This window comes from Oryctolagus cuniculus, chromosome 20 (genome assembly GCF_051225735.1).
Source record: "Oryctolagus cuniculus isolate XC-2025 breed Fujian yellow rabbit chromosome 20, ASM5122573v1, whole genome shotgun sequence".
Taxonomy (NCBI): Eukaryota; Metazoa; Chordata; class Mammalia; order Lagomorpha; family Leporidae; genus Oryctolagus; species Oryctolagus cuniculus.
The window spans coordinates 38,776,132-38,789,458 of NC_142886.1; the positions used below are offsets into that span (position 1 = coordinate 38,776,132).

Sequence of the window (13,327 nt, forward strand, 5' to 3'; positions counted from 1 at the left end):
CTCTCTCTCACTGTCCACTCTGCCTGTCAAAAAAAAAAAAAAAAGAGTATAGCTGTACCCCAGAACATTGTCTTTTTCTGAAAATTAAAAACGTATTACTAGAAACACAAAATGGACCGTGTGGACCTCAAGGCCAATACTGCTGAAGGCACTGAGCCACAGACTCTGCTCTCCCTGCCTGGCAGAGATGTGGCTGATGAGGATGAGCTCGTTCTAGCACCAACTGCCTGTAAACATTTCCTTAACTGGAGTTTCAGATCGCCTGTGTAGCTTCTTCCCGAATGAACACTTCCACCCTAACCAGGCAAAGAAACAGCAGGATCGGAGCTGTTCCCATCCCACAGTGTCACCGCGGCTGCACACCCTGGAGGCCCAGGATCCAGAAGAGCCCGGCTAACATAGCTGCACTGCCCTGCCCTGCCCCTGTGCTGCAGGACGACTTGGACCCACGAATCAGGAATGTAATTGGATTTTACAGCCGTGTGAGGATGCCTGTCCCGCCTGGAAGGGGCCTATCTGCTCACCTGAAATGCTGGTACCATGAGTCCTTGCCAGCACTGCAAAGAAACTTAGTAGCAGTCAAGTCCAAAGGAAGAAGCCCCTGTGAGAGGCATTCCTTCTGTGCTTCAGAAGCTCCGTGAAGTCCCAAGTGGCAACCGAGTCTCAAACTGGTATACCACAGAGCCCTCTGTCCTGGTGGCACCCCCAGCCCCGCTGCGCTCCTGCCGGCCCACAAGGCACCCCTGTCGCTGTACTTTTCCCACTCTGGAATACCTGGCCGTCTCCTAGCCCCTGGACTCTCCCTTGCCTCTGCCGTCACAGCTTGGGTCCCTCCCCCAGCTTGTCTAGACCAGCACGGCACCTGGCTGGCTGGTGTCCCTGCCTCCATCCCTGCACCCCTCCACTTGGCCGTGTGTGGACTAAGAGCAGAACAGGGGGCAGGCATGTGGCCTAGTAGGTAAAAAGCTGCTTGGAATGCCCACATCCTCCGTCACAGTGTCAGAGTTCAAGTCCCGACTCCAATCCCGACTCAGCAAAAACTACCCAGGCCTTAAGGTCTCTAAGTCTTCATAGATTTATTCATAGTAATAAGAGCAGGAAGCACTAGAAAATAGAGTACCTTACCTTGGGAAGAAGCATATGGCTCTGTGTAATGTCCGTTATAATGCAGCTGGGGCGGGGGAGGCATCACATAAGGCTGGGGGGGTTTAGGCTAAGAAATGGAAATAAAACATAAGGTTAAAACACATCTTCATGTAACATGGGTAAAATAATTCTCTGCTGGATTCTTTCCCTCCATTTAAAAAATAAAAAAGTCTAAAGGAGTTACACAGATTACACATGGAAGATAAACTTGGAGACACGTAGCCTTCATTTTCAGTGTTCCCCGTGTGGCCATGCCAAGCCTTACATACAGAGTCTGAGGACACTAGAAGTACCAGAAAATCTGCATCCAGAAAAGTTAAGAGCAAGAGGCAGGGCCGGCGCTGTGGCATAGCAGGTTAAAGCCCTGGCCTGTAGTGCCAGCATCCCATATGGGCACCAGTTCTAGTCCTGGCTGCTGCTTTTCCAATCCAGCGCTCTGCTGTGGCCTGGGAAAGCAGTGGAAGACAGCCCAAGTCCTTGGGCCCCTGCACCCACATGGGAGACCTAGAAGAAGCTCCTAGCTCCTGGCTTTGGATCGGCGCAGCTCCGGCCCTTGCAGCCATTTGGGGAGTGAACCAGCGGATGGAAGACCTCTCTCTCTGTCTCTACCTTTCTCTGTAACTCTTTCAAATAAATAAAATAAATCTTTAAAAAAAAAGACCAAGAAACAATAAACACAAGTTGCCTCATATAAATATGTGAGGATAAGAAGCTTATATATGGGCAGGTACTGTGGCACAGCAGGTTTAACCACTGCTTTGGACACCCACATCCCATAACGAACTGCTGGTTTGAGTCCCAGCTTCTCTGCTTCTGATCCAGCTTCCTACTAGATGTGCCTGGAAAGCTGTGGACAATGGTCCAAGTATGTGGGTTCCTGCAACCCATGGGGGAGAGCTCTTGGCTTCCATCTGGCCCATCTGTGGCTGTTACAGGCATTTGGGAAGTGACCCAACAGCCGGATGTTCTTTCCATCTCCCTGTCATTCTACCTTTCAAATAAACAGTTCTTAAAACAAAGCTTACATGTAGCATATTCAAGCTTATTAGACAAAGTCATCTAATATTTTAAATGTCTACCAATGTATGATTACTCTTGACAAATAGTCAAAAATGTTAGCATCAGATTAAACCTAATATTTAAGTACATATAATTACATTATATAAATGTTAGTTGGACCTATGGAAAATCACCATTTCTTCGGTTAAAAAAAGTCAAAGATCAGCACACTTTTATGGCTCAGACTCAAAACAAAAACTAGCAAGAGCAGATTTTATTACACCTATTTTGTATATTTATTACAGAATAAAAGCAGTCACACTTTCTTACCAGAGACATCCTGGAGGAGGACCTTCTCCTGATGGGGTTCACCGCGACGGGCTGAGTTTGCCTATAAAATAGGATGCCTTTGAAAAGAGTGCACACATGTTTCCTAACATAAAAGGGGAAGACGGTCAATCTTCCAAACACAAGCAAACCCAAAACTAAACCATTCGCAAATTAGCAGAAAGAAACAGAAATTTCCTTTGGCCCCGTGGGCCAGGACCCTTCCCTGCTGCCCGAAGCTGCTGGCACCACACTCGGTGCCAAGGCCCCTCTCAGAGCATCGCCAAGAATTGCAGGTGCACCCTTCCCTGGCCCTCACAGCTACGACCCCTGCAGGGGCCCTCAGCGGGAGAAAAGAGACAAGCTGTGTCATCCAGGAACTCATCCCAGGGGAGGCAGGCTTGGAGCAACTGTCTCTCTCCCCTGAGCTCGGTCAGCACCAGCACCTCCACCACAAGTCCTGGGGTCACCACAGCTGCCTGGCACAAGCCTTGGCAACAGCTTGTGGTGAACTCACTTACACTCCTTTGCAAGAAACATGCCTGTGCTCTGTTTTAAATAGATGTTTTATTAAAACAATTTGGCAAAAAATAAATTTAAAAATTAAAAAGCAACTAAGAGCGTTAATGAGTACTGACTCACATGTACGTGATAATTTTTTTTAAATTACTCACACAAGTTCCATCTTAGAATAAACAACTAGGTAAAAAGGAACAAGAAACCATAAAGTATACTTGTAACTTGATTGCCTTTAAGTAGGCACAGGCCTTTTTTGGGTTTTGTGTGTGGTCAGTTTTACTGAAAATCAGATCTCAGAACCTGAACACAAATGGGTTCTTGGCTGTGTGGGTGACTTAGGTAATTTTATCAAAGCATTTTTTTTTATCATTTTTCCAGCTGTTCCTGGCTCAGGAGTTTATGTGACCCCTAATTACTAATTACAAAAATCTTCTGTGATCTTTGGTCATGTGTTCTAAAAACTGTCAGAAAATTCATCAACACAAAGTGAACATTCGATACATTTTAATCAGTAAATTGACCACAACAGGGAGCTTCATGTCTCAGAAATCAACATTTTTCATGGCACTCTAGTATCTGATACCTTTTACTCAAACCTTGAATATTAGCTTTTTTTAAATAACACTTTTGAGCTAAAATGAAAACTAGTGCCATATTAGGATTTTAACCTCAGGTGACCACAACTGTTCTGACTGGTTGACTTTTAAAAATAATTTTACTTTACTGGAAAGGATTCAGGTTGCTGATGAAAAGCAGGTGCCTTTTTTCTAAAGGGTGTGCCCTCTGCCCATGCTGGCAGCGAGCCAGTCCTACACGGGACAGCTGGGCTGTTCTTCATTTCTGGGACATTCCTTAACTAAACATTAAATATTCCTGCAAACTCGCGTCCAGAGTTTTGCCTCTGGTCATTTTCCATTGTCATGCCAGGGGAAATTGGGCAAACAGTGTTCCTTGAACTTTACATTCAGTCTATCAGCAGACTCACGGTCTAAAAGGACTGAACTTTGAAAGTCCTATCAACCCAGAAATGGAGACATACGGTTGTGGACAGAACCCTCTACCAACCAACCCTAACCATGTGGCCCAGCTGCCCAGCCTGCGGAAGAAACAGAACTGAAGTGCATCTAACACAAAACCCAAGGACACAGAGCTTAGGAGCACGGGCGGCAGCTCCCATGTGTGACAGCAATCCCAGCACCCTGGCTGGCAGCACCCAGAGTGGAGGCGGACACTGCCCAGCGCAGGTGCCGGTTCTACTGAACACCAAACCAACCAGTTTGTCTTCTGCCTGCCAAACTGTGTGATCCAGGCAGCCTCGCCATCAGTGCTAACACCCTGACCTCTTTCTCCTTGACACGGTGCCAGTAAACGCGGTTTAATCCGTGATCAGCCATCCTCACCCCAGCACACAAGAAACAACAAAGTCCCTGTCGGATGGGACTTTCAAACTTGGTGGGCAGTGACTATGTTGTTGGGTGTTGATAAAAAACAAGACAACTGAAGAATTCTTAAAAGAAACCACTACAATGTGTGCGCTAGACAAGGCCATCCATAAGCCTATACCAGCCCAAGGAAAAGAAACATCACCATCAAAACCGCACTAGGAATGTCCATGACTATCAAGGAATCTGAACACCAACCCCAGAAGCGAGAGCCAGATATTATCCTGACTGTACAGATGAGGAAAATGACACTTAAATAGGTCACTCTGGTCACCTGGCACAGAGGGGGCAGAACCGGCACGTGAACCAGGCAGGGCTGCCAGTGGCTGCGCAAAGCCCCTCCCTAAGGATCGTCTGTCTGACCCCCTCTGCAACACAACCGGCTTGTCAGCTGTAGGGGGCAGAGGACACATGGTGCCCGCTGTGCCCAGCACATGGTGGAGCCCTCAGATCGCCTGTGGAGCAGACGAACGGCACCGTGAGCGAGGAATGAGGCGGACACTCCTTACGAACTATTTCAGATGAGTCCACGTTCCTGTGACTTTGGGAGCTTCCTTTCTCAGGCAGGGATGTATATGGGGCAGGGTGAGATTCTGATCAACAAAACCCGTGCAGTGGTGGAGACGGAGGACGCTTGTCTTAGTGACTTGTCCCGAGCTTTGCCGTAACAAGCAGAGGAGAACGGAAGCTGTTCTCCTTCCTGACACTTGGGCAGGCCACAGCTCACGTCCAGACTGCTTGCTTACAGGTCAAAGGTCTGGACCACACCTGGCACTGGAGGCAGGGCGAAGGACAGGCTGTCAGAGATCATCTCAGGTTCCTGGGAATCCCGATGTGGTGACGTAAGATGTGGCAGGCCCCAGCTCCCCCCACCAGGATGTTGGCCAAACAAGACCCGGGGAGCCAATCGGTTCAAATCAGCTAAATGCAACATGGCGACTGTTTTGCCCTCAAGGAGGCTTGAACCCTCATTATAACGCAGCAGCATGGTAAAATCACTCCCCCCTCACACCATGACCGTTTACAGTTGTCATGACAATGCAGACATGATCAAATAAGGGGAGGAAAGAGGTAGAGCCCTAATCCCTGTGAGTCTCCCCCTCTTCCCTGGAACTGTTAGAGTATTCCGCTCAGATATTAACCTATATTGTCATCCCCCACAAACAGGAACTGAAACACACCAGGGAGTCGCCTGTTTTTGCCACTTTCCTTAATAAAACCCTCTTGCTCTCACTGTGCTGGCTGTGCCTGATCCTATAGCTTTCGCCCAAGGCAAGGACCCTCCTGAGGCTGTGGGGCCCCACAGGGTATCAGTGGAGGGGCCCCACTCTGATTTTCTAGGGCGTTCATGACCTTCATCCACATGAGGACCCACTCGGAAAGCTGCCCCTGACACTGCCAGACGTCCACCTCCTAGGAGACAGATCCCACTGCAGCCCTGTGGCTGCTTCTCAACGCCCCATCCCACCTCCTAGGAGACAGATCCCACTGCAGCCCTGTGGCTGCTTCTCAACGCCCCATCCCACCTCCTAGCGCCCCACTCCTTCCCAGGGATCCATGGAAACCATGGAGTCCTCTCCATACCTCTGGGGACCAGTGACTGCAAGGAGAGAGGGTGCTCCATGTAGTCCTGTCATCGCCCTAGAAGAGATGGGGCAACCTCTCTCCCTTCCAGGCAGGGCCTACTCCAGTCAGTCTCTGATGGCAAAAGTCTCCCGAACAGAGGCAGACACTGGCTGCTGTGTCCACCCACAGCCCTCAGCTGAGAGATGCTCACCAATCCCTCACTGTGCACGAGCAACCAAAGATCTGCTGGGCCGGGGAACTCCATCCTCCCCTGCCCGACAGAGGGGACAAAAACCTGCTCCGAATTTCTTCACCCTACCAGTCATTTTCTCCTTTAGTTGGGGAGCCAGGGCCACTTCTGGGGTCTCGGGTTGGGAAGAAGTTTAGAATAAGCTTTGTGACCCAATGATATTAAGTAAAACTCCCATTACCCCATTTTATACATTAAAAAGTGGAGAATGCTACCTAAAACTTTTAGGACTTGAGAGACATGAAAAGATGGTTGTTATCTAAAGTACACTGCTTGGGTAAGGGGCTGGAAGATTTCTAGATCATGCTGTTGTACCAATAACAGTCACCTGGGTAAGGTCAGAAAACCACATAAGGCCTCCCCAAACGCCACCCTATTACAGATCAGGACTGGGGTGAAGACTGTCTCAAAGTCCTTGCTATGCAAGACTGCATCTCAGGGGGGCCCAGCTGCCCCAGCCTGAACCCCCTGTACAAGCCCACCGTCAGTTCCAGGCTAGCTCCAGGACTATTAAATGTCCATCACACTTAAGTTCACACACCTGGACAGGACTCCAAGTCTACCAAACTGGAATTTTACTACACTAAACATAACTCATCTACATAGAGAGCCATAAAAACTGAATCTTATGGGCCAGCACTGTGGTATAGCAGGTTAAGCCTCTACCTGTGGTGCCAACATCCCATATGCTACTGGTTCCAGCCCTAGCTGCTTCACTTTGATCCAGCTCCCAGCTAATAGCCTGGGAAAGCAGCAGCAGAAGGCCCACGTTCTTGGGCTCCTGCACCCACGTGGGAAACCCAGAAGAAGCTCCTGGATCCCAGCTCTGGCCTGGCCCAGTGCTGGTGCGCTCCATCCATTGTGACCATCTGGGCAGTGACCCAGCGGAAGGAAGACCTATGTCTCCCCCTGCCTGTCTGTAACTCTGCCTCTCAAATAAACAAATTGACCTTTCTCTCTGTCTCTCTCACTGTCCACTCTGCCTGTCAAAAAAAAAAATTGAATTTTATTTTTAGTTTTATATTTATGGGTGGTGGGCATTTGGCCTGGCAGTTAAAACACCAGGGAAGGTGCCTGTGTTCTGTCAGAGTGCCTGGGTTCAATGCCAGCTGCAAGCTCCTGGCTCCAGCTTCACCATGATGTAGACCTTGGGGTGGGGGGTGATGGCTCAAATGGTTGCATTCCTGAAACCCACCTGGGGAGGGGGTAGGGTAGTTCTCAGCTCCCAACTCTGGCCTCAGCACAGCCCTGGCCATCGAACCAGCAGATGGGAGCTTACCATATCTGTCTTTCTGTTGCTGGCTATATGCCTCTCAAATAAGCTTTATTTTGTAATTATTAAATAAAAGCTTCATTTATTCACACTGGAAACAAAGGCTTACAATGAAAAATCTTCATTTCCCAAAAATGAATCATGAATAATTTCAAAGGAACAGTGTGGGGGAAACTGGCGTTCATAATCTACTGGAGTTACAAAGATTACAAATAAAATCTGGAAAATGGTCTCTTAAACATAATTACTCCAGGGGCCAGCACTGTGGTGTAGCGGGTAAAGCTTCCATCTGCAGAGCTGGCATCCCATATGGGCACTGGTTCAAGTCCCAGCTGCTCTACTTCTGATCAGCTCTCTGCTATGGCCTGGGAAAGCAGTAAAAGATGGCTCAAGTCCTTGGGGTCCCGCACCCACATGGGAGACCTGGAAGAAGCTCCTGGTTCCTGGCTTTGGATTTGCACAGCTTCGGCCGTTGCAGTCATCTGGGGAATGAACCAGCAGATGGAAGACCTCTCTCTCTCTCTCTCTGGCTCTACCTCTCTCTGTAACTTTGTCTTTCAAATAAAGAAAATAAATCTCTTTTTTTGAAATATTTATTTATTTATTTTAAAGTCAGAGTTATACAGAGAGAGAAGGAGACGCGAGAAAGACAAAGGTCTTCCATCTGCTGGTTCACTCCCCAGATGGCTGCAACGGCCAAAGCTGTGCCAATCCAAAGCCAGGAGCTTCCTCTGGGTCTTCCCACACGGGTGCAGGGGCCCAAGGACTTGGGACATCTACCACTTTCCCAGGCCATAGCAGAGAGCTGGGTCAGAAGTAGAGCAGCCAGGACTCGAACCAACACACATATGGGATGTCAGCACTGCAGGCAGCGGCCTTACCTGCTATACCACAGCGCCAGCCCCAATAAAATAAATCTTTTAAAAATAAATAAATAAAAATGAAAAAATAAAAAGAATCAGATGCTCCCTCTACAGACATAATATATGCAACTGATGGCACGAATGTGCTTTTATTCAAACTTGTTAATAAACAGTGATATCCTAAAAGTTAATTTTCTGAAACGAAATCATTTACCACAAATAAGTAATCATTTGTCGTTTTTCCTCTGCATTTCAAAATCATTACTGAGTGGGGAGTTGCCAAAATATTTAGTTAAAAAAGGCATTAACCCCAACCAATATGGAGGCCTACTAGAAAGCAATTATATTTACAGCGTATTCTAAATGACTGATCCTCCACTATTTTCCAGAAAAGAAATGAGTTAGGTAAAGAGGGCTCAATGATACGAATGCTCTTACATGTATGAAAGCCTTTAAAGTGAATGCACTGTGTTCCAACAGACTGTAAGTCTACTGCATGAATCTTAGAACACACTCCTGCAGAGAAATGTCACACACGGCTGGGGACCAAGTTGCCAACGGGGACCCAGAGGCAACAATCCTACACTGGTAGCATCACTGAATCCAACCACCAGGGGGCACCCTTCCACCTGCAAATGCACTAGAACTGAACTGGGGCAGCCAGCAGAAAGGCTTCGCATACCCACAGAGAAAGCAGGGTTTCTCCTTCTCCCAGTCAGCACACACCCAACACCATCGCCAAACCAGCAGGGGTGGGGAGGGAATGTCGCTCCCCCTCTTCGTGGAGGAACGACACAGGACCCTGCGCTGTTCTTTCGTCTGCTCGGCCCTCCCCGGGTTTGCTGCTGGTTCTTCCCGGGTTGGCTACTATCCCTTCCACCTCCGTGGAAGGGCAGTTCCCCCTGGCCACATTCCCCACTTCCGCAGGGGAGTGGCACACCGCCGGCCGGCTCTCTCGGGGGCTGCACAGGTGTTCCTTCAGCTAGATGTTCCCCTTAGATGTTCCTGGTGCATGCCGTCTCTCTCCTCCTTTATAGTCCTCCTCCGCCAATCCTAACTCGGCTGCCCACACGCCGAGTACGCTGCTCTCCTCCAATCAGGAGCAGGTCCTGCTGTTTATTAGTTGAACTGGAGGCAGCTGTGCGGAAGCTGTTTACTTCTCTCCCAGCGCCATATTGTGGGAGAGCAGATGCATAGAATAAGTCTTAATTCCAGTAACTCAGTCCAGTCCGGATTGCTCCCCACAAGGGAAGAGAGGGGGAGGAAGGGCTCGAGCTAAAACCACAACATGTGGGGATGGCGTTGGTGTAGCAGGTGAAGCTTCAGCTTGCCAACTCCAGCATCCCGTATCGCAGCACAGGCCGGCGTCCCAGCTGCTGTGCTGATCCAGCTCCCTGCTAATAAACCTGGGAAAGCAGCAAAAGATGGCCCAGTGCTTGGGTCCCTGCCATGCATGTGGGTGACCCTCATCAAGGGGGCAGTAAGAACTGTGCCAGCAGGGCAACTCTGAGGATTAAAGTTTGACACAAAGCAAGCATTTACTGCATTATCAGAATCACTGTTATTAAGAAGGCGGGAAAAAATCAGAATAGTCAGCATCATACTAGGAATAAGCAAACAAAATGGCTGGTGAAGCCCAGGCTGGGTGCACTTAAAAAGTGATCTTGGGGAAGCCTGCCCTAGGGGTTAAGATCAGCGAAGATGCCCGCATCCTATATCAGAGTGCCTGGGTTCAAGTCTCAGCTGTTTGTTTGGTTTTTTTTAAAGAAAGCTTTTATTTAATGAATACAAATTTCATAGGTACAGCTTTAGGAATATTGTGGTTCTTCCCCCAACACTCGCCCTCCCACCTCCTACTCCCTCTCCCATCCCATTCTTCATATTAAGATTCGTTTTTGGGGCCCGCGCTGTGGTGCAGCAGGTTAACGCCCTGGCCTAAAGTACCGGCATCCCATATGCGCGCTGGTTCTAGTCCCGGCTGCTCCACATCCGACCCAGCTCTCTGCTATGGCCTGGGATAGCAGTAGAGGATGGCCCAAGTCCTCGGGTCCCTGCGCCCATGTGGGAGACCCAGAAGAAGCTCCTGGCTCCTGGTTTCGGATTGGCGCAGTTCCAGCCATTGCGGCGTACTGGGGAGTGAACCAATGGATGGAAGACCTCTCTCTCTCTCTCTCTCTCTCTCTCTGCCTCTCCTCTCTCTGTGTAATTCTAACTCTCAAGTAAAAAACAAATAAATCTTTTAAAAAAAAATAAGATTCGGTTTTAGTTATCTTTATATACAGAAGACCACCCTATACTAAGTAAAGATTTCAACAGTTTGCATCCACACAGACACACAAAGTATAAAGTACTGTTTGAAAACAACTTTTATAGTTAATTCTTATAGTACAACTCATTAAGAACAGAGGTCCTACACGGGGAACAAGTGCACAGTGACTCCTGTTGTTGACTTAACAGTTGGCACTGTTACTTATGACGTCAGTGATCACCCAAGGCTCACCGAGAGCCAGGCACTTGCTTGGCACTGGGGACTTACTTGGCAGTAAGACATGGACAGCATCTGCACTTGGGCATGGCTGGGAAGCTAACCCACCAGCGAGGGATAGAAGGCAGCCAAGAAGAAAGTAAAGAGACGAATATGTGTGTTCAGTTGGTGCCAAGTGGCACAGAGAATAACTAGACAGGGTCAGGGTTGCAGTGGGCAGGGTGACACTGGGTAGGCAGGGGCAGCGTGTGTGATCAGACCACTGACTGCACTCAGGGAGCACAATTCGAGAAGGAAGTCCCAGCTGGGTAAGGAAGGATTAGTCTGCCCAGGGGTGAGGGAACGCACAGCCTAGCAGGGAGGCCAGGAGGGAGCAGGAAGCAAGGCTGGAGGCAGGCGAGGACTACATCACGGCCAACCTCAGACTTCTGCTACCAGAGAGACAGGAGGCCAACGGAGAGTCGTAAGAAATGGGGCAGGATCCGACTCCTGTTCCACTCTGCCCGTTCTGGCTAACTCGTAGCAAATACGCTACTGGCAGGAGGGGCCCGGAAACGGGACAGGGAGAGGCCACCACAATGCTGCAGGTGAGAAACGAGGGCAGCTGGCGCTGTGGCAGCAGCAGCCAGGGTAGAAAAACACCCAGCTCCTTTCTGATCGGTTTTCTGACTGTTTGCTATTTGCTTGCATTAGAGAGGTAGACAGTCAGAGCTCCATCTGCTGGTTCATGTACCAAATGCTCAAACAGCCAGGGCTGGGAACTCAATCCTGGTCTCCCACATAGACAGCAGGAACCCAATTACACTGCTGCCTCCCAGGGTCTGAGTGAGCAGGAAGTTGGAATCAGGAGCCAGAGCCAAGTGTTGAACCCAGACCCTCTGAGGTGGGGATACAGGCACCTTCACCACTAGGCCAAATGCCCAGCCCAGATAGGCCGTGAATGTAGAGCTGTCAACGCGTGCTGATGAACCACGTGGCATGAAATGGAAGTAGGAAGTACGACTGCCAGGTCTGAGCACGGTGCTCGGCCTCCTGCTGACGTAAGAAAGGCAGGGGAGATGTGGACTTGCACCAGGAACGGGAGGAGGAGATCCAAAGAGTTGTTAACTGTATCAAATTTCCCAAGAGAAATGTCAGCAGGCAGCAGGGTGCACGAGTCAACAGCTCAGGGAGAGGGGCTAGAAGCCAAGCACAGAAGCCTGAGACCTCCGGGAGAAGGGAGTAGGTGCAGGACAGGTATCAGGGTGGAACCAGCAAAGGGTGCTGGGAAGTACAGCGAAGATAAGGAAGCCAGGCGGGGTGCGGCATCCTGGGGTCAGGGAAGGAAGCAGCAGCAGGAGGCTCAGGGCCCTGGAGCGGTCGAGGGACCAGGACCTGCAGTGACCACAGCGGGAAGGTCACCTGACTATGAGGGCAGAGGCACTGGAGTGGCCGCCCAGGGGAAACGGGCGGCAATAAGGGAACTCAAGAATATACAACACCCAAGAAGAACTCTCCTGTAAACAGGAGATGGAGACGCAGTGAGGCTGGGGGCGCAGGTGCACCAGTTTTCCGTGGGAAGCATCGCAGAGAGCGTGCATGCTGACGGCTGAGATCGCGCAGGGCGGGAAGCCGGGAGGCACGTCAGCAAGAAGGGGCACGCGTTCTTCAAACCCCGGAGAGCGGACAGCCTTTACCCCACATGCTGAGCAGGGCTCTGGTTTTTAAAAGCAACGGATGTTTTTCCCTGTTCAAATTTCGGTACGAAGACCTTGAGTTCCTGATCGGAAGAAATCTTAGAGGCATATCCAAAGTTAAAACTCAGTCCAGGAGGCGGCACTGTGGCACAGCAGGTAAAGCTTCCGCCTGCAGTGCCGGCCTCCCACATGGGCACGCGTTCAGGTCCCAGCTGCTCCACTTCCCATCCAGCTCCCTGCTGATGCGCCTGGGAAAGCAGCAGAAGATGGCCCAAGTGCTTAAGCCCCTGCACCCATGTAAGAGACCTGGGAGAAGCTAGTGACTCCTGGCTTTGGATCGGCCCAGCTCTGGCTGTTGCAGCCTGGAGAGTGAACCAGCAAATGGGAAGTTCTCTCTCTCTCTTTCTCTCTCTCTGTAACTCTACCTTTCAAATAAATAAATAAATCTTTAAAAAAAAAAAAAAGCTCAGTCCAGGGTGAAGGTTAAGACCCTGCTTGAGATGCCCACTTCCCGTATCGGAGTGCCTGATTTGAGTCAGACTCCTCAATTCCAATTCCAGCTTCCTGTTGATGCACACCCCGGAAGGCAGCAGGTGATAGCCCAAGTCCTTGGGTTCCTGCCACCCACTTGTGAGACCAAAAATGAGTTCAATTCCCAGCTTTGGCCTGGCCCAACCCTGGCTACTACTGGCATTTGGGGAGCGAATCAATAGATGAAAGATTTCTATCTCTGTCCCTCTGCCTTTCACATAAATAAAAATTTTTAAAAAGAAGTTGGTTC

General features: G+C 49.7%; 1 protein-coding gene across 2 annotated transcripts in view; it reads right to left on the bottom strand.

The window, feature by feature from the left end:
* Nucleotides 1-13,327, bottom strand: part of PTPN21 (protein tyrosine phosphatase non-receptor type 21) — a 77,772-nt gene that overhangs the window by 15,694 nt on the left and 48,751 nt on the right. For both annotated transcript variants that reach the window (XM_002719612.6, XM_089322061.1), the window contains 2 exons: nt 2,476-2,536; nt 1,126-1,213 (listed from right to left, as the gene is read on the bottom strand). In XM_002719612.6, the coding sequence (XP_002719658.1) occupies nt 1,126-1,213; nt 2,476-2,536 (149 nt within the window). The remainder of the gene's footprint in view (nt 1-1,125; nt 1,214-2,475; nt 2,537-13,327) is intronic.